This window comes from Poecilia reticulata, chromosome 8, assembly GCF_904066995.2.
Source record: "Poecilia reticulata chromosome 8, P_reticulata-male-v2, whole genome shotgun sequence".
In the NCBI taxonomy this organism is placed as follows: Eukaryota; Metazoa; Chordata; class Actinopteri; order Cyprinodontiformes; family Poeciliidae; genus Poecilia; species Poecilia reticulata.
The window spans coordinates 14,284,667-14,305,237 of NC_088837.1; the positions used below are offsets into that span (position 1 = coordinate 14,284,667).

General features: G+C 35.6%; 1 protein-coding gene across 1 annotated transcript; it reads right to left on the reverse strand.

Annotated features, from left to right (window-relative positions):
- Positions 1-1,178: 1,178 nt before the first annotated feature.
- Positions 1,179-15,291, reverse strand: LOC103460884 (nuclear GTPase SLIP-GC-like). Its single transcript, XM_017303521.2, has 23 exons — positions 14,847-15,291; positions 14,671-14,752; positions 13,534-13,646; positions 13,294-13,338; positions 13,143-13,181; positions 11,339-11,363; positions 11,157-11,243; positions 10,606-10,699; positions 8,347-8,563; positions 8,042-8,254; positions 6,838-7,041; positions 6,584-6,759; positions 5,999-6,089; positions 5,338-5,425; positions 5,132-5,253; positions 4,312-4,488; positions 4,078-4,232; positions 3,847-3,964; positions 3,613-3,721; positions 3,384-3,517; positions 2,508-2,589; positions 2,335-2,416; positions 1,179-2,218 (listed from the first exon to the last, which is right to left on the reverse strand). The coding sequence occupies exons 2-22, from the start codon at positions 14,735-14,737 to the stop codon at positions 2,352-2,354; spliced, it is 2,421 nt and encodes an 806-aa protein (XP_017159010.2). The 5' UTR covers positions 14,738-14,752; positions 14,847-15,291; the 3' UTR covers positions 1,179-2,218; positions 2,335-2,351.
- Positions 15,292-20,571: the final 5,280 nt, after the last annotated feature.

Consider the following 20,571-nt stretch of genomic DNA (forward strand, 5'->3'; position numbering starts at 1 on the left):
TGAACAAAAAATTATTTTTTTACCCCCTAAAACATTTAAATATGAACAACTTGAATATGTTTTTTTTTTTAGAAAACCTAAGGAATAAACACTGAAACAAGGTCCTAATAGTAAGTCAGAGTAGTTTCCTAATGTCATTTTCAACACACTAGACTAGAACTATTTTCTATTGACTTCAATAAAAAAAAACATACAAAAAAATCCTGCTAAGAACTGGTTAGTCTTTTCATAACTAACACAGCTGTGCAAAATGACATCACCAAATCTCATCTGTTTTTTTATTCTTCTTTTGGTGTACATTGGGCTGTTTGTCATAGTGATGGGAAATTATTTTATGTAACATGTCTGCTCTTAGCATCACTTGCTGACTTTCTCCCTTATGTGCAGCTTTTAGCCCTGTTGTTGTTCGTCATCAATTCATTGCACCAGGAAACTGAGTTTTATGTAAAACTCAGTTTTACATAAACAGGCACGTCTCACAAAATATATGTACCATAGACGGTTTAGATTTGCATAGCTCATTCGGATTACTATCAGGGGATTTTTTTTTTCAAAGGTTTTATTGACTCTAGCAGACTTTATTTGATTGACAGGGAAGTGGGTAATGAGAGAGGAGGAAGACATGCATTAATGAATTTAAAAATGTATCTGACTGACGTCAATTATCTCGCTGGTGACATATTTGTGTTTTTATTTTAAAAACCCCCGAATGGTGAGAAATAAACTTTTCAGATTATAAACACTATGCAACACGTTACTTCACTTCTCTCAAACCTCACCAATATTGTGCTTTTGTTACATTATAATAAAGCCAAAAGATTTAAAGCAATTATGATGTTTGTCAAAATATCAAGATGTCAAACACAACTATTTTAGAGCAAAGTGACGTTAAGATCAACCTTTTATATAAACCTGATGGCTAACCTCTGTTTTGTAATGAAAATTGAAATGAATCATTACACAGGAATACAAATTTGATTAGTGCAGTAAAATCTAAAGATATGAAAACCTGGTAATTCATATGTTTTGCTTGAGGGAATTCATGCCATCTGAAAACCAAATAATGGATTTCATCTCAGGGGGGAGTGAGTGTATAAGGAGCCATTTTAAAGACATTAAGTGGAATTGATTGATTGTCCATCATACAATGTAAATAAATTCAATTCAATTCAATTCAATTCATTTCAACAGGGTCTTTTATTTATTACAACTTTTACAACCAGCAACAAACACGTAAAAATAAAAGCAGCATTTACAGCTAACTCTTTCTAACACAGTTTGTCACTGATAAATCATTTAGTAGTGAAACAAATACAGGATTTGTTTGTTTCACTAACTTGAAACAAACAAGTCAGAGAAACAAGGTGGTCTTGATGTTTGTCAGACATCAAGACCACCTCACACCTCACAATCTGAATTAGACAAGTCAAACGGTAACACTTTATTTGAAGGGGTGTGCGTAAGACTGACATGACACTGTCATAAACATGACAAAACATCTGTCATGAACATAAAGGAGTCTTTATTAATGTTGTCATAGTGTCATTCAGTAAATAATGACAATTTTAATGCAAAGTTGCTCTAAAAGTTGCATTGAAAGTCCATAAAAAATGCCAACTTTGCATTAAATTATCATAATTTACAAAATCATGCAAAGTTGGCACTAGACTTTTAATGCAACTTTCAGAGCAACTTTGCATTAAAAGTGACTTTACCATATGACACTTCATGACAACTGTCATAAACATTCATAAAGACTAGTTCATGTTAATAACAGATGTTATGTCATGTTTATGACAGTGTCATGTCAGTCTTATGCACATCCCTTCAAATAAAGTGTTACCAGTCAAATTTTGAGTGAATTACTGCACAGTTTTAGAAACACAACTTGTAAAAAAAAAGAAAAATAATGTAAAAAAATCATCATTAGGCTGTAATAAAGTTCTGAATTCTTACTCAGAATGGCATAAGCATAACAACCAGAAGTCATTTTCTACTTAGAAAAAAAACAAATCCAAATTCATGTTATTAAAATAAAAGAAAAAATTAAATGAAAGGAAAAGAGCCCTTTTTGTAGTTATGTTTTCAATATTATTATATTACAAAACAGGTTTAAAGACCAGAACATCATATTGGTGTTAAATTAGTTTTAACTCTTTTTTTTTATTATTGCAGAAAAGCTGGTTATATGGTGACCCTTGTCATAACTTCAGAAGAGCTGTTAATTTGAAAGACAGAAAGATGTATTATTTAAAGATTACAAAAACTCTTGATCAGTGCCAATACATACTGTATTTTTACTGTAATATTTGAAAATAAAATTTAAAGTTTTACCCTTTTGGTGATGTTTCCTAATTTGAGCTGTTCTTCAGCTTGTTGTAGAATTTATTTACCATTGCGAGTTCTGCTGAAACATCTAACAAAGCAGTTTTTGATTAGATGTAGCATCAAATATTTACAGAATGCCTTTCATGCCACATTGTACATGCAAATAAGCTTTATTTTACCTGGAATTGAGTGGCCATCTGTCTTGAGAGAGAGGTCAATGGAGTTGTTCAATGTGTCAACCATTTTTTCCAGAATTTCCACCTAATTTGGAAATAAAAACTTTATTAGTAGGTAGAAGTCCAAAGCTGGATTCAATGCAAACTTAATTTACACATAAAACACCCCCTACAATTAATTCCAGATGTATAAAAGACCATAACAATCTATGTTGTTCAACAGCATAATCCCACGTAGTGCCACACTTATCAGTATCTCTCATCTCTCATCTTCTTATTAGAAAACACAGAAATTAAAGCTTATAATTCATTATTTACATTTAACAAACCCTTTTAAACAATGAAACAGTTGTGCTCAGGTTTTTAAATCAGCCAGAGAAGCTGTGGAGATGTTGGCACAGTGGGTCGGACTGACGTTGTCTTGGATCTTCTCCTACAAATTTATAATTTAAAATTTATTGCTTGCAAAAACTCTTTTCTCTCCTGCCATCACAGATCTTAGTGTAAAGAATTAGCTAAAAATGCTTTAGGGTTTTTGACTGGAACTGAGTAAATTGTTCATATGAAGATTGAACTTTCCAGGCAGCAAACACCCAAGTTTGTCTGAACTAAAACAAAGGATCTCAATAGAAAAAAGTACCTCATGGACACAATGAGGTATAGCAAAGTGTGGGCCTTTGCTATACCTATACCAGAGTGCATGGTATCATGAACTCTGAGATATTATTACTACATTGATACATTTTTTATCAAGACCTTTGAAACATATTGGGTGCGAGTAATTTTGGAGGACTTTGTTGCTGATATACCTGTTACAGTTCAGATTTGAATCTGACTAGGCAACATATATATTGTTTCAATATCAAAATACGGACAAACCCTTAAGCTCAGCAGGTGGTTCAACATGACGTTTTTAGCCTTGGCAAACATGGTGCCCTTTGATTCATGAATATGTCTTGAGACTGTTTCTCTCATTTTCTCCAGCATACCAGGACCCGAGTATCCTGCTGCAGCTGCAACAAAAAGATCAATAACAAATGGTAAGAAAGATTTTAAATATGTTTTACTGTAAAATACATTTTATATGATGATAGATGATGATTCTCACTCTTGTAGCACTCTTGCATAGACTTCTCAATTGTCTCTGTCAGGCTGTTGTACATTCTTTTCTTTTGATCTCTAATCCTTTTGTTCAGCTTTTTCTTAATTTTTACCTCCTGAAACACGAGACATGTAAGAAAAAGAATTTCACCGTGAAAACTAAAGAAAAGTTGCTTTTATTAAAATCAGATAAATTGTTGCAATGGTAAATGAAAAAGAACCATCTTTTCTCATCATTTACCTCTGTCTGGAGAAAAATCAGCTGCAGCGTCACATCTTTGTACTTTTCCTTCAGATTTTCAGTGTCAAGTGAAAACTTGTCAATGACACCATTAAATGGGCCACATTTTCGTTCATTTCTGAAACATTTTGATATGTTGAAGTCATTCACAAATGGTACTTTAACATAATTTTCTTTTAATAAACCCCTGAATTGTGGATTTACAAATTGTCATTCGTATCAAGTTCTTACGGGAAGGTTTTCTTGAATTCCTCATCAATGCTGTCAGTCAGGAACAAAGTGAGTTTCATGTTGAGGTTTATTTGTTTTCCCTTTTTGGGTTTGTAGACTCCACCACTTTTGAAAACGCTCTTTAATGTTCTGTGATAACTACTACCACTCTTTCCCTTAAAAATAAGGCATTATTTCAAATGCAACAGAACATTTTAATTACCGTAGCTTCATGGTTATTGCCAGGTAACATACCCGAGGATATAGGAAGTTATTCAGCTTTTTTTCACATGAGCTTTTAGATCGTTCAACCCCTTGACACAGGCATTTCTCAAAAACCAGGCAAGCTCTTCCCATTGCTTTTTGGACTGGAACAAGTTGAAGGGCTATGTTTCTCTTAAGGTTTTCATACACTTCTGTGTGTATTCCAGGCTGAAAAAAGGGAACTCCTTGTTAGTACATGCTGTAAAAACTGGTAACTTTATGACAGAGTAATTAATCTTGCCTCTGAAACTTGTTTTAATAATAATAATAATAATAATAATAATAATAATAATAATAATAATAATAATAATAATAATACGAAAAAATAAGCAGGTTTCAAGATCTTAAATGATGCTGCACAATAATCCATCTTCCAACAAAGAGACAGACTGGACAAGCAATCATGCATATAAAAACACACACACTAATACCAAAGGAGAATTTAGAGAGATCAATCAACCTGATAGTCATATTTTTTTGACTGTGGGGGGAAGCTGGAGTACCTGGAGAGAGCTGCACAATAATTAAATTCATAAATAAATAAAAAAATCAAATGTCATGCAGAAAATGGAAATTAAAAGAACTACATATAAAAAGTGAACTGGCTTTGGAAATAGATAGAAAATTAGTACTGCAGCTGATACTGGAGGTGACATGGCCTACTCAACTTTGAACTTCCAATCTAATGGTAGAAAGGAGAGAGACAAAGAAGTTTGGTCTCAGTCTGTGAAGAAATGATGATGTGCAGAAAGATCAGAGAGAAGTGGAGTTGAAAGGTTATGGAGAGACTTTGAGGTTTGAGGAAATTCACCTCTTTTTTTAACCTGGCTCCATGGATCAAAGAGAGAATCCCATGAGCTCCAGAAACATAGTTCAGCGTCTCTGAGTGACTGTCATTGAGATTTTGCAAAAAATCTTGAAGCTTGGGGATTTCTGTGAAAGCAAAACCATTATTAACTTTTATTTCAACAGTATCACAGTCAGATTGCTGAGGATCTTAGTTACCAACAAGCCTACCAGTGTTCTCTGCATTGAGAGCCTTTGGTTTCAGAAACTCCTTGGAGCTCACTGTGTACACTTTGAAAGAGTCATCACTGAAGTGTTTCTAGGTAAAACAGATTTTGTTTATTTTATTTATTTCCTAGGATTAAGATCCCAGCAAGATCTAGACAAACTCATCCATACATTTATCTTTAGTCACAATGACTACTGCAAGTGTTTTCACATGTCTGCCTAAAAAGAATCTGATCCAGAACGTTGCTGCTCACGTTCTCACTAAAACCAGGAGGAAAGAGCACATCATCCCAGTTCTAAAGTCCTTACACTGGCCCTATGTAGTTCAGAGAATAGACTTCAAGATACTATTAGCTTATAAATCATTCAATGCCATAGCATCAAAATACAAAACAAGTCTTTTGGTTCTGGCCTTTTCTGCAAGCTAGAACCAGAACTAAACATGAAGTGGAGGCTTTAAAAAGGGGCTTAAAATCAAGACTTGTTTAGAATTGTAATATAAATTGCTTGTTTGTTTCACAACTGATGACTGTACGATGTTTTTATGATGTAAACCTTTTTGAACTGCCTTGTCTTTAAAATGTGCTATACAAATAAACTTGACTTATTTTTGTGGCTATGGACAGTATTTATTTTAGTTGTTGTCTTGACATGCGAAGCTCACCTTAATCTTGTGTAGCTTGTTGAATTCTTTGCGCACTGCTTCCTTTACTTTAATGTTTCTTCTGAGGATTTTGGCCTGAAGGTCAGCTGAGCTGATGGAAAAAGACATATTGATACTTAGAGTTGTTTAATCTAAAGACTTTTGGTTCTCTAAAACAATCCTGATCCATCACACATCCTATTATCCCATTTTCTCACAATTGAAAAGTTTGTCCTGGAAATAGTTTTCTGTTATGAAGAGTTATTTCAAGTTATAAAGATGCCTGTTGAGCTTGTTGAATTCTTTGCACACCGCTTCCTTTGCTTTAAAGTTTCTTCTGAGGATTTCGGCCTGAAGATCAGCTGAGCTGATGGAAAAAGACATATTGATCCTAGAGTTGCTTCAGCTGAAAAATTTTGATTCTCCACATAATCCTGATCCATCACAAATCCTATTTATTGACAAGTTCAACCTTTCTAGAGTTTAGTTGAAAGAGGATGAAGATTTGTGAACGAGCCTCCTGTTGAGTTTCCCAATTACTAATTTTTAAGAGCATGTCTTAAATATTAAGTGTATTACACACTTTTGTTGCCTCCTTTCACTTACTGATCAGTCGAGTCTTCAATAACATCAGATTTTGTGCAGATAAAGTGAATGTATCTGCACTCCCCACCGTTTCCTAGGAGACTACTGACACTCTTCAAGATTTCCCAGGATTCTTTCTCTGATGCTGCTCGGTTGATTTCAGTGACAATCCACACAGTAGAGCAGTTTCCAACAACCTGGAACAGATATAAAGATATAATGATCAATAATATGTGTTGATATGTTTCTGTTTTCTTTACATAGCAATACATTACCCCTTTCCACATTGTATCTCTGCTCTTGTTACGGTCTCCATTTCCAGGAAGATCCACAAGAGTGATGTGTTGGGGAAAATCGTGTGGCACTTTGACAGTCACACACTTCACAAGAGGCCAATACCACCTCTTTATGCCTCTTTCTCCTCCATGATTTGATTCAGTTCTTGTGTATTTAATCATTTTAGCAGATAGTTCTTTAGCCTGCAAAAATGGAAAGAAGGTAAAAATGGGAAATTGTTTAGTTTAATTTGCAAGACCAAGCTCACAAATTTCATTGAGAAATGTTCCTCTTCATAAAGTATGGAGCCAAAGGACTCGAATACCAGAAATAATGTGGAAATTAGTGGTTGGGCTCAATTAACATTTTTAATTGAGTTAATCGCAGGGCATGTAATTAATTATTCGCAAATAATCACATTTTAATTGAAAACTAAATATAAAATAAGTAACATATTCAATTCAAAGCCCCTTTTTGCTGCTAAATTACTGAATAGACAGATAAGTTTGAGAGGAAAGATATTTGTTTTCAGGTTGTTGTTTAGGTTATTCAACCAGAAACATATTGGGACAAAGTGCTAATATACTTCAACTTTCAAATATTTCCTGATCATTGCTGTAACTTCTTAAAAAATTTGAACTGCAGACACTGACATTATTTATCGACTTAATCCACAAATTAGTACTTAAATAAACACAAAAATATCTGAGCTACTTTGCATCAACAATTTATGTTTACATGTGGGTGTGTATTTGGCAAAGCAGGAGATGGAGCATTCTGCACAAATATTTAGCTTTAGGTGTGATTTGTAAAGGAAAATTGAAGAGTCATGTGTTCAGCCAGGTGCATATGTACACACCTTTCGGGTGTTTATATACGCATTTTAAAATGGATCCTACACAATCCTTTATAAATGAAATCCCTGGTGTTTTAGTTAAAGATAGGCAGCTTTAGATTGCACATTATTGTCAGCAAACCTTCTCTCCATGTTTCATAAGTTCCTAACAACATTTGTGGTCATTTTCAAGTGGTGTAGCATCATAGATTAATAAAATATGACTAAAATACCATTGTCTTTCTTTATAATTTGTGGCATATAAGTGACTCAATTAAACTGCATATATTTCTAGTTATTCCTGATTTTGGCTGTCCTGGTTTTCCATAAAAGCACTTTAAACAATTCATGCACCATTTCACACTTACTGTTTCACATGACAGTATCTTTCCTGTGGATTGAAGGAATTCTGGTATTTCTTTGAAATATTTCGGGTCCATTAGTTGTTCAGAAGATTTCTCTTTCCATTCCTCTCCATAGAGTGCTGACAGCTTTTCAGCAACATCCTGATAATCATCATCCTCGTCATCTTTTTTATTCTCTTGAAACTGACTCACTGACCACAACTCATCTTTCCATTCCTAAACATTTAATAAAATCTTGATGAGCTCTAATACATTGTGATTCTTCAGTTCATGTGAAATAGGAGGGAATAGTTGTATAGTTCTTTTACCTCTTTTGTGATAAATTCAATATGTGCCTCATACTTTGTGTTATACATGTTCGCCTCCACCTTAATCATGACTGAAGTACATGCATCAACATCTCCAGACGGCAAAAGTTTCCTCTCGTCAATGAGAGCGTTTATCAAACTGGTCTTTCCAGCTCCAGTTTTACCAAAAACACCAACAAGTTCTCTTCTGTCTGTCTCCAGATCCCTGATTTTATCCCTGTGAAAAGATAAAGGTGTGTTGATTTATTAACTTTTAAAACATATTAATTAATGTGTAGGTTTTAGCATTTATATTTGTATTTAAAATTGTATTGTGACAGGAATCTGAGCAAATACAGTCATCAACAACTGGGGAAAATATGAAAAAACAGCGACATAAAGACTGAAACTCTGCCAATAGCTTGGTGATAACAAAAGCGTAGCTTCAGAAATTTCAGGATAGTATTTGTTGTGTTGTTAATGTAACAATAGTAAATTGTATTTGCCTGGATCAGTGGGATTGAAAAACAAAAGCATCTTCAGACTTGACTAAAATCCCCACAAAACTTGAAGAACAACAATTTGTGGTCTGACCTGTAGTTTGTGAAGTGCAGTTTAGCCTGTACATTAGAAATATGTTTGTCTCCTTCAGGAGCTGGGGTTTGGTTGAATGAAGTGAATGATTCTTGCCATAAATGTTTTACTTCCTCAAACTCAAAGTTTTCTGTACATTCAGACTTCCTGATTATTTAGCGATACCATCTGTGTTTGAATCCAGTGATCAGATGGTAAGGCTGGCCAAATGAGCTCTCTGGCCTCTGGATTTACTTAAGAGATGTTGATCCCCTTATTTACTACATTTACCTAAAGTGATCTGGCAAACAAATCATCCTTTACTAGAGACACAGGTAGAAAGAGAACCTTCTTTATGAACATCGTTTGGTTTGCAAATGTCCATCTTTTTTTAGATTTTAGAGGTTAAAACAAAGCAGGCCTTTGTGTTTTGAGAAAGAAGAGGAGTTAAGGGGAAGCGGTAGGAGAGAAGATTGTAGATATATAAAGTGTGCGTCCGGTAGCCTTATTGCACAAGTCGACATGTACCAAAATTAACTTGGCATGAAATTTTGCGTAAATATGTGCAAACCGTTAAGCTGTTGTGAAAATGTGCAAAACTTATTTTTTTGTGGACCATAACAAACTACAAAGCGCCAAAGTTCACCTAAATACACCGAAATCTGTCTCCGTTCACTGTTCTTTAGACCAAGAAGCATCGAACACGATGTTTTTTATGATTTTAATCTTTTATTGTTTAAACGATTATTATCCTCAAAAGATAATATAACACAACCACACAAAATAAATAAAATAACAAATGAAAGGCGTTGAATGTAAATAGTACATTTTCTAAATTTTTTGTCACATAAAGATGTAATTGATCTATGCTGAAGTGCAAGTAATGCATTTGCAGGGTAATTTCACTCTCACTGAAAAACAAAAAGCGGGGTTGGATCAGCAGACAGCTAAGTTTGATTATTTTTAATGTGATGTGAAGGTGTGTAGACAATAACACGTATAAAAGTAGCTGCGCAAAGGGGTAATGTGTTATTGGGGAACATTTTGACTCTGATGAAGAGCATGGCTAGTAGACGCATTCAGACGGAGCGTGTGCTCAGATGTCATTTTGATCCACTAGAACATGATGACGGTGGCTTATTAGCGTTTAGATCTGCGCAGAACTAATTTTATTTTTATTTTTGTGAGGCGACCTTATGTGCTTTGAAAACATAATAAAATATATAATAATTACTATTATAAATACTTATTCTGCTGCAAGCAAGGATCGTTGCCATGGTTATTGCTTCACATAGTGGCAGCCTTCCGGGTATTTATACTAACTTACTGATGTATTTATTGGTGGGGACAGGGCGGACCTGCACCTTTGCTCTTTTTCCTGCAAATTGGGATTTATAAAGGAAAGGTGAGCATGGCTTTGTACATCTGAACTTTATTGTGTGCCACACTTTTCTAAATTTGTCCATATGCAAATTTTTGGTGTGGAAACTCTTTTATGCGTGAGACCCCTGGTCAATTCATGTGCAGATGAGAGAAGAGACTCTAACAGATAATGACGGATTAAGCAGATTTGTATGGGACAGCCAATAGACGGATCCCACTCTTGTTCTGGTTTTAACTCATGTAGAAGTAGCCATAGCCCAAAAGACTAAGGTAATGTGAATAGAAACCATAACAACTATTCAAGCAGACACCAAATGTACTCACCTTAGGAAAGAATTCAGCCTTGTGTTTTCTTGATAGTGTAGTTTAGCCAGAACATGTGTCATTACATTTTTCACATTAGACTGTATCCTTAGTTCTGTTATTAAAAAAAAAATAACAGAAAAATTACATTTGGCATGGCTTTCACAGAGTGATAACACATTTCATAAATCAGACAAAGTTTTGAATATGGACAACAAATGGATCATAAACTGTGTGATGAGAGTGGTTTTAACACTGAATTCTGCGTGCAATCATCTGAACAAGATGCTGTTCCTGTCTCTCTGTTTGAACTTGCTCACGTTCCTGTGGTTTGAAGTTTCTGTTATTTTGTTTTGCATTAGATGTGTTTCAAAACAACCTACACCTCTAATTTATTGACAATCACAAACGATACTAGTTATGAATCATCCATCAAAAATAAGTTAATTTGCAGCTGACATCTGCAAATTAACATCTGCAGTAAAATTAACTCAATTTTACTCCTTTGTAAGTTGGATTGTGACAGACATTTATCCTTTTGATTGCCTGCTGTCATTTTTATGAAGAATTACCTGGCAAGGATGCTGCTATGCTCCTGCGAAACCGTTTTGCTGTTGGTTTTCTTTTGTTAAACTCCTCCTGATCCAGCTTTCTCTTTCCTATTTTTGAAAAGAGAAAATTTGTGGATTTCTAAGTATTTGCTTTTGCAACAAGTTACATATGTAAGAAACATGTAAGAAACTGTAATTCTCACCTCCATCACTTGTGGATGGCTGTACCTGAGAATGAACATATTTATTTAACTATCTTCACTTAATGTAATGGGAAAAACACTTTTTAAGCTTTTGTAATGTAGCAACTAAATCACCCTTTAGTAGACAGTAAAGAGTGATTTAGTATCTCTAGCAAAGCTTTTAAAAGGCTTCAGTGATCATACTTACATTTAAAAGGTAGACGTCTTAACAACTGCTATGTGCTTTGGGCACATTATAATGATTTTTGTCAATTTTTTTTGTTGTTTTCTTATAGACTTTAGTTGAAGGACCTTTTGTAAATATATTTTGGAGTATGGATAATTTTTTATTTTTGGTCACTTGATTACGTTAATTTGTGACGCAGTTGGTCCGCCTATAAATAGGCTGGGTTTCGGCATGTAGGAGATCCGCCCTTCCGCTCGCTCCACCGCCACTGGGGACACGTCTAGACGCAGTCGCTGTGGGCCTCAGCTGCCGTTTCCAGCCTGCCATGCGGTATTTCTGTTAGCTTTTGCTTGTTTGCTTTTTCATTGTGATTTTGGCTTGGTGTAACCGGTTCTCCTGGTTCTTTTTCTTTTGTATTAGGTTCTTTTTTGCTTTAGTCCGGTACCAGTAGGGGCTTCGACGGCCCTGTATAGGGTTGGCCCCCTGCTGTACCGTTTTGTTCTGTTTGATCGGCTCACCAGGTCCAACTTTCTGTTACTGCTTTTGGGGTTTTGTTTTTCTTTTTTTTTTTGGAACACGGGAAACTGAGGGCATTTAACTCTCTTTTTCTTCACAGAAAATCAGAAGCAGCTAAACCAAAAAAACAAAGTCCAAGAGAGTTTAAGAATAAAATATTTTGTTGAACCCTCATTCTTGTCTCGTGTCCTCAAATATGGAGGACACGAGATTTTGGACACCAAGCCAAAATCACAAAGAAAAAACAAACAAGCAAAAGCTAACAGAAATACCGCATGGCAGGCTGTGCATAGGTGGACATAACAACAACTCAATATTCAATGTCCTTTTGTTCTCAGCTAACAATGCAGCATATTGTCCTCAAAGTTTCACAACTGCCAAACCGTTAGAACAAAGCACTTAAAAAGAAGGAAACTAAATTATAAGACGAGTGACATGATTTCATTTCCTGTGAACAGAGGAATATACTTTTTGATTATTATTTTTGCATACACTATTGCTGTAAAATAATTCACTTTCATACAACTTTTTTGGCCAACTGCGTTTGTCTTTCACTAACAAGTTATGCAGGTTCTGAAAAGACAGACATTTCCTTTTGCTTCTATTTTGCTGAAAAAATACAGTTGAAGCAATCTGATTTCCATCTAAGTTAAAGTTCTAAACCTGAGGCTGACCAGAAGCAACGCTGTCAACAGAGACACTAAGTGTGATGTAAAAGGACGTGATGAAAATTGGTCTTCCTCCAAAAACAGTCAGTCTTCAAAACTTCCAGAACTACTGGTCTAAGGCTTGGAGACATTTAATTATGAAGAATGGGAGTTTGCAAATGGGAGTTTGCAGTGACAGCATGTAGTTTAAGTTCAGCTTAAGTGCAGGAATGTTAAGGAACAGTGTAAGGGATAGTTTACACTCATTCCAGGGGAGAAGATATAAGCCTCCTTGTCTTTAGTTGGTGTAATGTGCAGAAACCCTGGATAACATATTTGATTAAGAACTTAATGAAAGATTAGTTATTTAAAAAATAATTTAAAACAAAATATAAGCCACTTTGTATAAAGCAGCCAGTTGTCCATTCAACATAGATAATTGAAATTTAGCTAAGGACAAAACTGTCATACTTACCTCAGCCTGAACAGTTGTGTTTTTCTGCTCCTGTTCAATCTAAATAAAATAATGTAGTGACATACAGGTAAAACATTAATGTAACAATTTCAATCCAACTCGGTGTTTTTGTTTACTGTAAATAACATTTAGTGTAATCTGTTGATCTTACTGGTACAGATATAGGTGATGTATCCTCATTTCTGTTTTGTTCTTCCTGCAGACAAGCACATTGATGTCATTTGCAAATGTCCAAGAATTCATAAGATTATAGTCAGTGTTGTTGGTAATGATATATTTAGTTTTACTTATAAGCACAATCTAAAAGTTTGGGTGAAATCCAATATATTTACATAGGATGTGAATAGTGTGGTTAAAACACGCCTGCATGTCATGTGATGCAGCAAATTACCTTTAACTGCCTCAGTTTCTTTCTGAAATGTGCTCTTGGTCCCACTTTGGAAATCAATTCCCCCACATCTTGATCCTCAAGGCAGTACAGATATTTTTTGTCAACGCCTTGTTCTTTAATGAAAAAAGTGGCTTGTTAACAATAAATTATGAAAATTAAATTTTAAAGTTGAAAAAGATGTTTCATAAAGAGTGGGAGTATAAATGTCCTTCATTCAAAATGATAAAGGCCGTAGTTGGTCCCTGCAACATCAGTAGTTAAAGAAATCAGTGACTTGAAATTGGATGTTTCTGTTTTCCCAAAAGGGTTTGTCAATGATTTTGTCAGGGCCAAAGGTCGCATTTAAATTTATGCTGAATTTTATTGACTTTTTAACAGCAAAGTCCATCGGTAACATATTTGACAACACAGTGACATTCAGTGTTTAACACTAAGATTGTTTGTAATGTCATAATTTGCAGTCAGGAAACAATACTTATGGTATGGTCCATGATGTTCACACTTAAAGCCATTTACATGCTAATGATGCATCCACATTTTTTTTTATTTTGTTTTTTAAAGGAAGAAATTAACCTGTTGTTGCTATAGCAAAATTGTATTCCTAAAATGGGAAATGTGCACTACTTTATAGAAGTACATTTAATGAATAGAAACAGAAAATCCTACATAAAGACATAATTGATTTTTACAAAATTACTGATTCCACAACTATTAGTACCCCTAAAGAAAAATGTGCTTTGTTTTACCTTTATGGTCCCTCTGTACTTCATATCATCTACAGTTCATAACCACAAACTTTTATGTCTAGGAGACCTGACACTGTTGATGTAATTCATCTGAAGTTATTTGACATCTTGACACTTTTTGTTTTAGGTGTGGTGTGTTGCACGCTGACTTTTCTGTGATTATTGCATCGTCTTGCTGAACAAACACATATATGTGGGAATCTTCCTTTACTTCCAGGGAATAATCAGGTGTAAAGTATTTGCTGTAACAACTATGGCTTTAAGTGCTACAATTATGCATAAAAAATTATACAACAGCTGGTTAAGTGGATTGACATAGATTGAATTTCTTTTGCAATATAAAGATCTTGCATTTCTCAAAACACTATAGTGAAGAGATGCTATACTTAACCTCTAAATGTTTCTATCCACTCGCTTAGGCCCCAGTCATTTAATGTCTGGCAAACAAAGTCATCCATGATGTAAACAATAAACTGCAAGAGAAACCGTGATGTCTTAATCAGCAGCTTAACACAACATATTTTTATGTAGTTAGAATCATCTAAATTTAAAAAGGAAAAGTCTTACTTGTTACTGAAAATGATGACAACAAAAGATGTTCAAAAAGGAGGTGAGAACAAATAAAAAACACAAAAAAATCAAGACGGCAAAAAACAAGTTTTGAAAACAAATAAAAATTTGAAGTGGAATTTCACCAGATTATTTGCAAAGAGGCCGTTCACTGGTTCTGAAAATGGAGGAGAAGGAAGGTGTGGAATATACGACTTGAAAAAAAGGAAGAAAAACATTAGAGGAGTGGCTTCGTATTACGAAAGTGTAACTGAGTGCTTATTCTTTACAACAAAGATAAAACAACTAAGCTGTTAATGTTTTTAAGAGTTCATAAAGATAAGTTTTGCTTTCCTTGTCTTTTTTCCTAGTTAATCATTTGCATAACGTCTTTGAAATGTGCTCCTATATATAAAACCTCTTTAAGTTATGTTTTCTGGACAAAGAAACACTTTGCAGAGATATAGTTGACATATAATTGTACACCTGTAACTAAATGTTTCAAAATATAATAAGCATCACTTAAACAAGAGAGTAAACAACACAAATGATGTAAACAGATTGTGTAATTCAAAGCTTTCACTTCTGCACCTGCTGAAGTTAAAAAAAAAAAAACAAATCAGAGAAGCGAAGCAAAACGGGAACACCTGCTGAACATTTACATCATGGCGCATCCCATCTAGTGAAAGTCTTTGTTGGGAAATCATTAGATGGTGTTTGCTTAGCAGCCAAAATGTGAATAATTTTTCCATCAGCTATGGAAAAATTACCTCATGCCAAGATGAAAGACAATGAACATACTAGATGATAAACATAATTAAGTACAAGGTAACTCAAGGCCTAAAATATTTGAGTGGTGCATTGTTTCCTCCATTTACAAATTTCTTATTGATATCCTGTTTTATACTGCACATTACATAAAAATGCTTTAAATAGGACATGTATTTGAATGAAGTTGTTCAGGATGTCGTTTACTTCTCCTAAATTTATATCTGCCTTGTTATCATTCAAAAATCCTTTCTTTATGCAATCAAGAAAGTACAGAGTGAAATTTGTGGTTCTGAATCTTGTTTAAATCAGATAATATGTGTGTCAAGCATTTTTTTCATTTGAATTACGAGAATTTGAAGCAGTAATTTATCTAGCTGTTATGTTTTGCAAAGCTACCCTCCTGTAACATTACAGTTAGCCTCTTTAATGTATTTTGTTTGGAGTGTTTCTGATCAACACAAAGTCGTGGATGAAAATGACATGGTTTTCAAGATTTGCTCAAACATTTCTTACCTCATGTTTCTTACCCCATCTGCTGGAGAAGTTGTGATACAGCAGCATTTTTTTTTTCTACCTTTCTTGTCCAGTACTGTACCTTATGTTAAGTGCTTCTGCAAGAACAGAAAAAATTGAAGTTGTCCAAATGTTATATGTATATTTTAATCTCTGACTATACCTTTGTAATAATCAGTGGCACAAATATGACCAGAACACTTAGATTTTTATTGCCAGATTCACTCCATGAGCACAACAATGCAGCGGTCTGTTTATTAGGCCATTAAAACACAAGCAGGAAATCTCTCCATCCACTTTTTTACTCTGGACACTAGGGGGCAGCAGTAATCAACAGCAGACTTGAGAAACCACGTTTAGTTTTTCACAAGTTAGGTGGTTTTATTATCAACATTTTAATTATTTAACAAAAGAGAAAGATAGTAAAGAGGGAAAAGAAACAGAACAATCAGTATTTGTTTTTCTTTTAACCTAAAGTGACATCACCTGTTAATGTTCATGTAATGTAAGGCTTCTCCAAGGTTTACCAATATGTGGGAATATGACAATGACTCCACACATTGTGAACCACTATATACTTAATGTGTTTATTAAAATCAGTTTCAGTGAATCAGTCTAAAGGAGCAAATATCAAGTGTAATTGCTTCCAAAGGGAATTGAGTTGAAAGTTCAAATTGCAAGAATATTAGACTTTGTACAAAACGAAACATGACCATTTATAAAACAATGTAACCCCATCCAACCCTCTTCATCTGATTCAGGAGCACAAACAGAGCATTACTGTCTCTGCAGATGTAGAGGAGTTTAGAACATGTTTGTCATGCCGTTGCTTAAAATAAATCTAATGCTCATTAAAACTTTTCTATTTATGCTTTAGATGGGATTGTTCCAGGTTAATGTTAACGCTGACTGGAGGCAGGAATCAAACTCAAAGTTACCGACATGCATTAAAAATAGAACAAGATTATTCACCTAAAGAACCATGTTTGACATGTATTCACCTGTGGAAATTTCTTGTCATTTGAATATGATTAAACTGTCTGATAACCTTTACAGTCTTCTGGTCTTGGTAGGGCTGTGAAATGTTTACTCTGTACTGACAACATTTATTATGAGGTACTTACTTATTTATTTGCTTTAGTGCGACTCATTAACCATGATAGAATATCATAGCATGCTTTGAAATTTTATAACGTCCCTGTTCAGAGGTTTTGAAATCAAAGATTGCATTTGACCTTGGTTTTGTATTATGTTTACCTCTTAGTAGTTTCAGTCTGATGCTCTCAGGCCAGCTGTATTAATCAGCACCGACATACTGAAACTTCAGTCTGATTCTTCGTATGAGCGCCTCTGTTCACCTGTCCTTACTGACCGAGCCCAGCTGACCAGACCTTTCCATGAACCTGCTCGGCGGTGACAGCCGTACACAACCAATGTGGAACAGCACACCTCCTCAGAACCGGCCGGACAATGGTTCCTTCAAGACCAGGTCCCCCAAGGCAGACATTCAGTCAAGCCAGATCGTGATGAGGCGCTGACTCGGCAGCAGCCACCCAGGTGTGTCATGCTCCCGCAACACAAGAGCTCCTCTATGTGCCACCTGTTTACCTCATTTTACCTCATTTCCCTGCATTTCCATGGACTATATTTGTAGTTTGCTGAGCAGAGAGGGTATTTTCCTGTTGTCAGGTTAATTCTCAAACACTGGAAAGGATAGAAAAACACAAGAGGCCACCTTCACCTTGTGGAGGCAAAAGTCACTGGGGAGCAAGGCGATGCTGGAAATCCGTAGAAGTTCAGTTACGATAAACAGAAAGCACAAGTGGAATTAAAAAAAGCAATATGCTAAATTTAAACAGTGTTTGCTGTTTGTCTGGGTCAGTCAAAGTGTGTATGTGCTTGTTTTCCTCCTGGACTCCCTCTCTGCAAAGGTCATTTTCAGAGCACGACTTATTAAGAACTGCTGTAAGCAATAAGAAACCAAACCCAAATTTAATGTTGATTTTTATCTCAATGATTTAATTTACCAATTAAATTACTCTCATCTTATCCTTCCCAAATCTTAAGTAATGCTGCTCTGGCTATCATCACCTGAATATTAATCAAAGTAACATAAGCAGCACTGCTTTTCTGAGCCACTGTGATTGAATTAGGCCATTGTTCATGTCAGCCTATATAAACAATTTGAGTACTGTATTACAGTTTAAATTTCTGGGTGAAAAAATACAAGTATAGGTTTTAAAAGAGATTCTTTAAAATACTTATAGAAATGCCTTATTGCATTTTCTATATATTTTCTAAATATCTTTACTCATGCTCTTCTGCAGTACAGGAAATGATCATATTATAAAAATGGTCCAAGTCAAATGAATTAATTCCAACTATTAAACAATGCAGTCAAGCTTTGTTCACTATTCAAACTGATTAAAATTGTTCCCATCATAGCAAGCGGCAAAAAGACAAACCATAATGTGAGTGGCCATCTGCAACCACCAGCTGGGGTTTGATTAAGCCCATTTACTCTAATCCTCTGAAATAAAGTGAAACCAATTGTCTTCAGACATAATCTAATGAGTAAATAAAGTCTGAAATCTCAGAATAAATACTGCTGGTCTGTGAAGGCCTTAGAGGTTTGTTAGGAAACATTAGTGAACAAACACTGACATAAAGAAATATAGGAGTAAAAAATGACTTAGTAAGAAAGAAAACATGTACTCTGTTCTTTCTTTGTTTCTTTCTTTTCTGTGATATTCCTCTTCTGTATTTTCAGTGATGGTTTTACAGCAGTTCAGCATTTCATGTCACATAGAACAACAACTAGCAGGAACCAAATGTGCTTCAAGTGACTTCCACAATTTGGCTTTACCTTAAAAGTTTGGGAAAAGGTTTTGCGTTTTAAGTTGAGTTTGTATGAAGATAAGAGGCTTGAGAAGGCATCGTGTCTGTGGACTGTTACCATGGGGATACAGAAACAAACGGCCGTGTGTGTGCGCATGCGCGCGCGCGTGTGTGTGTGTGGGAGCAGACATTTGCACGACTGCATCTGTCTTCTCGCACCAGGTAAACACTGCATTCAGCCAAGAAGGATGTCTCGGTTGAGATTTGTACGTGGCAACTGGAGGAAATACAAATCTTGGCCGGACGTAGAGCGCTTTGATTAGCTGAACGTATTTAGATCCAAGAACAGCACAAGAGGCTCTGGGAACTGTTTGGAAGAGATACAGTGGAGGATGCCAGCGTTCGACTGAGGCATCCATGGAATGATGCTTTAATAAACTAAGAAGATGAGAATAACTTAGGAGGCTCCTTGTAGGATCCAAATAAATTAGATGGCATCTCTTGTTGCGACCTGGTAACCAAACCCAGCTGGTCAAACTGCCAGGAGGAGGATAAAAAAACATACGTTCTCAACGTTCTTTCTCTCCTATCAGGCCGTAAAAGGCAGGCATGTTGTTTAACGAACTGCAGTGGATCTTCTGAATGAACAGGCTTCTGAGGTGCAGGGCACTGCAGCTTCACTCTTCAGGTTCATTCAGAGATGACAGCATGAGGGAAAGCCCCTCTCCTGCTGCGTTAAAGCACCACATCCTCCTGTTTCCCGGATCCCCTCCCTTGTCGTCAGATGCAGACATAGTAACACTGCTGTATTTTTACAGTGTTTGACAAACTGCTCCTTAACAACCAAACCCAAACGCGCCAGGGGTCCCATCAGTCAGACTCTGCAGCCATAATCACTTTCTCGCTGATAAAACCTGGTGATGTTTTCCTCTCATGAAAACCAAATATATAACTTTCCAAACATTTTTTTCTTTTTTTCAAATGTTTAAAGTTCATTTCGACAGCCATAACTTATTTTTATCCACCTGCCAAATGTGCAGCTCAGTCACAATTAAAACATACAAAAAAACATTGGGTTATGCATCGTTGACAGTTCAGGCATATTTTATGTAGCAATTAATACATAAACAGAGAGTCCTGCTAGACTTTATTATTCTGAGTGGAATCGAAAACTACTCGCTCTAATAAATCTGGCCGGGCGTGAAGTGAGAGCAGCTCTGTTGACAGCCAGTGTTTCACTGCATGGAAAAGCCAGCTCTGAACACACAGGGAAAACACACATCCGCACCCACACATTAACAAATGTTGATGGAGCCGCGGCTGTCCCACAACTCTGCGGGACTCTGGGAGCATTAACAATGTCCCCTTTGCTCCTGAAAGCTCTTCTTCCATCCCCTCTTTCCTTCCACATCTTTCCTTTCCTAACCCACATCCAGCCACTACTGGTAGCCTCATCACCATTGCCATAAATATCAGCGACCTTTCTTCATTTACATATATGCTGCTGGATGTGTCGTATGTGAGACTTTCTGGCATTTTAATATGAAAAGTCCTTCATAAACTTCTTAAACCCTTAGTTGGTCACAGCAGATGACCCCTCACACTGAGCCAAGTTCTGTTG

Bases quoted from the DNA above. Each gene is read 5' to 3' on its own strand.
- LOC103460884 (XM_017303521.2), bottom strand. From the start codon at position 14,737: ATGGATGACTTTGTTTGCCAGACATTAAATGACTGGGGCCTAAGCGAG. The intron at 3,965-4,077 runs GTAAGAACTTGA...AAAATGTTTCAG, and splicing joins GAATTCAAGAAAACCTTCCC to AAATGAACGAAAATGTGGCC. The intron at 2,590-3,383 runs GTTTGTCCGTAT...TTTCCAAATTAG, and splicing joins ACCACCTGCTGAGCTTAAGG to GTGGAAATTCTGGAAAAAAT.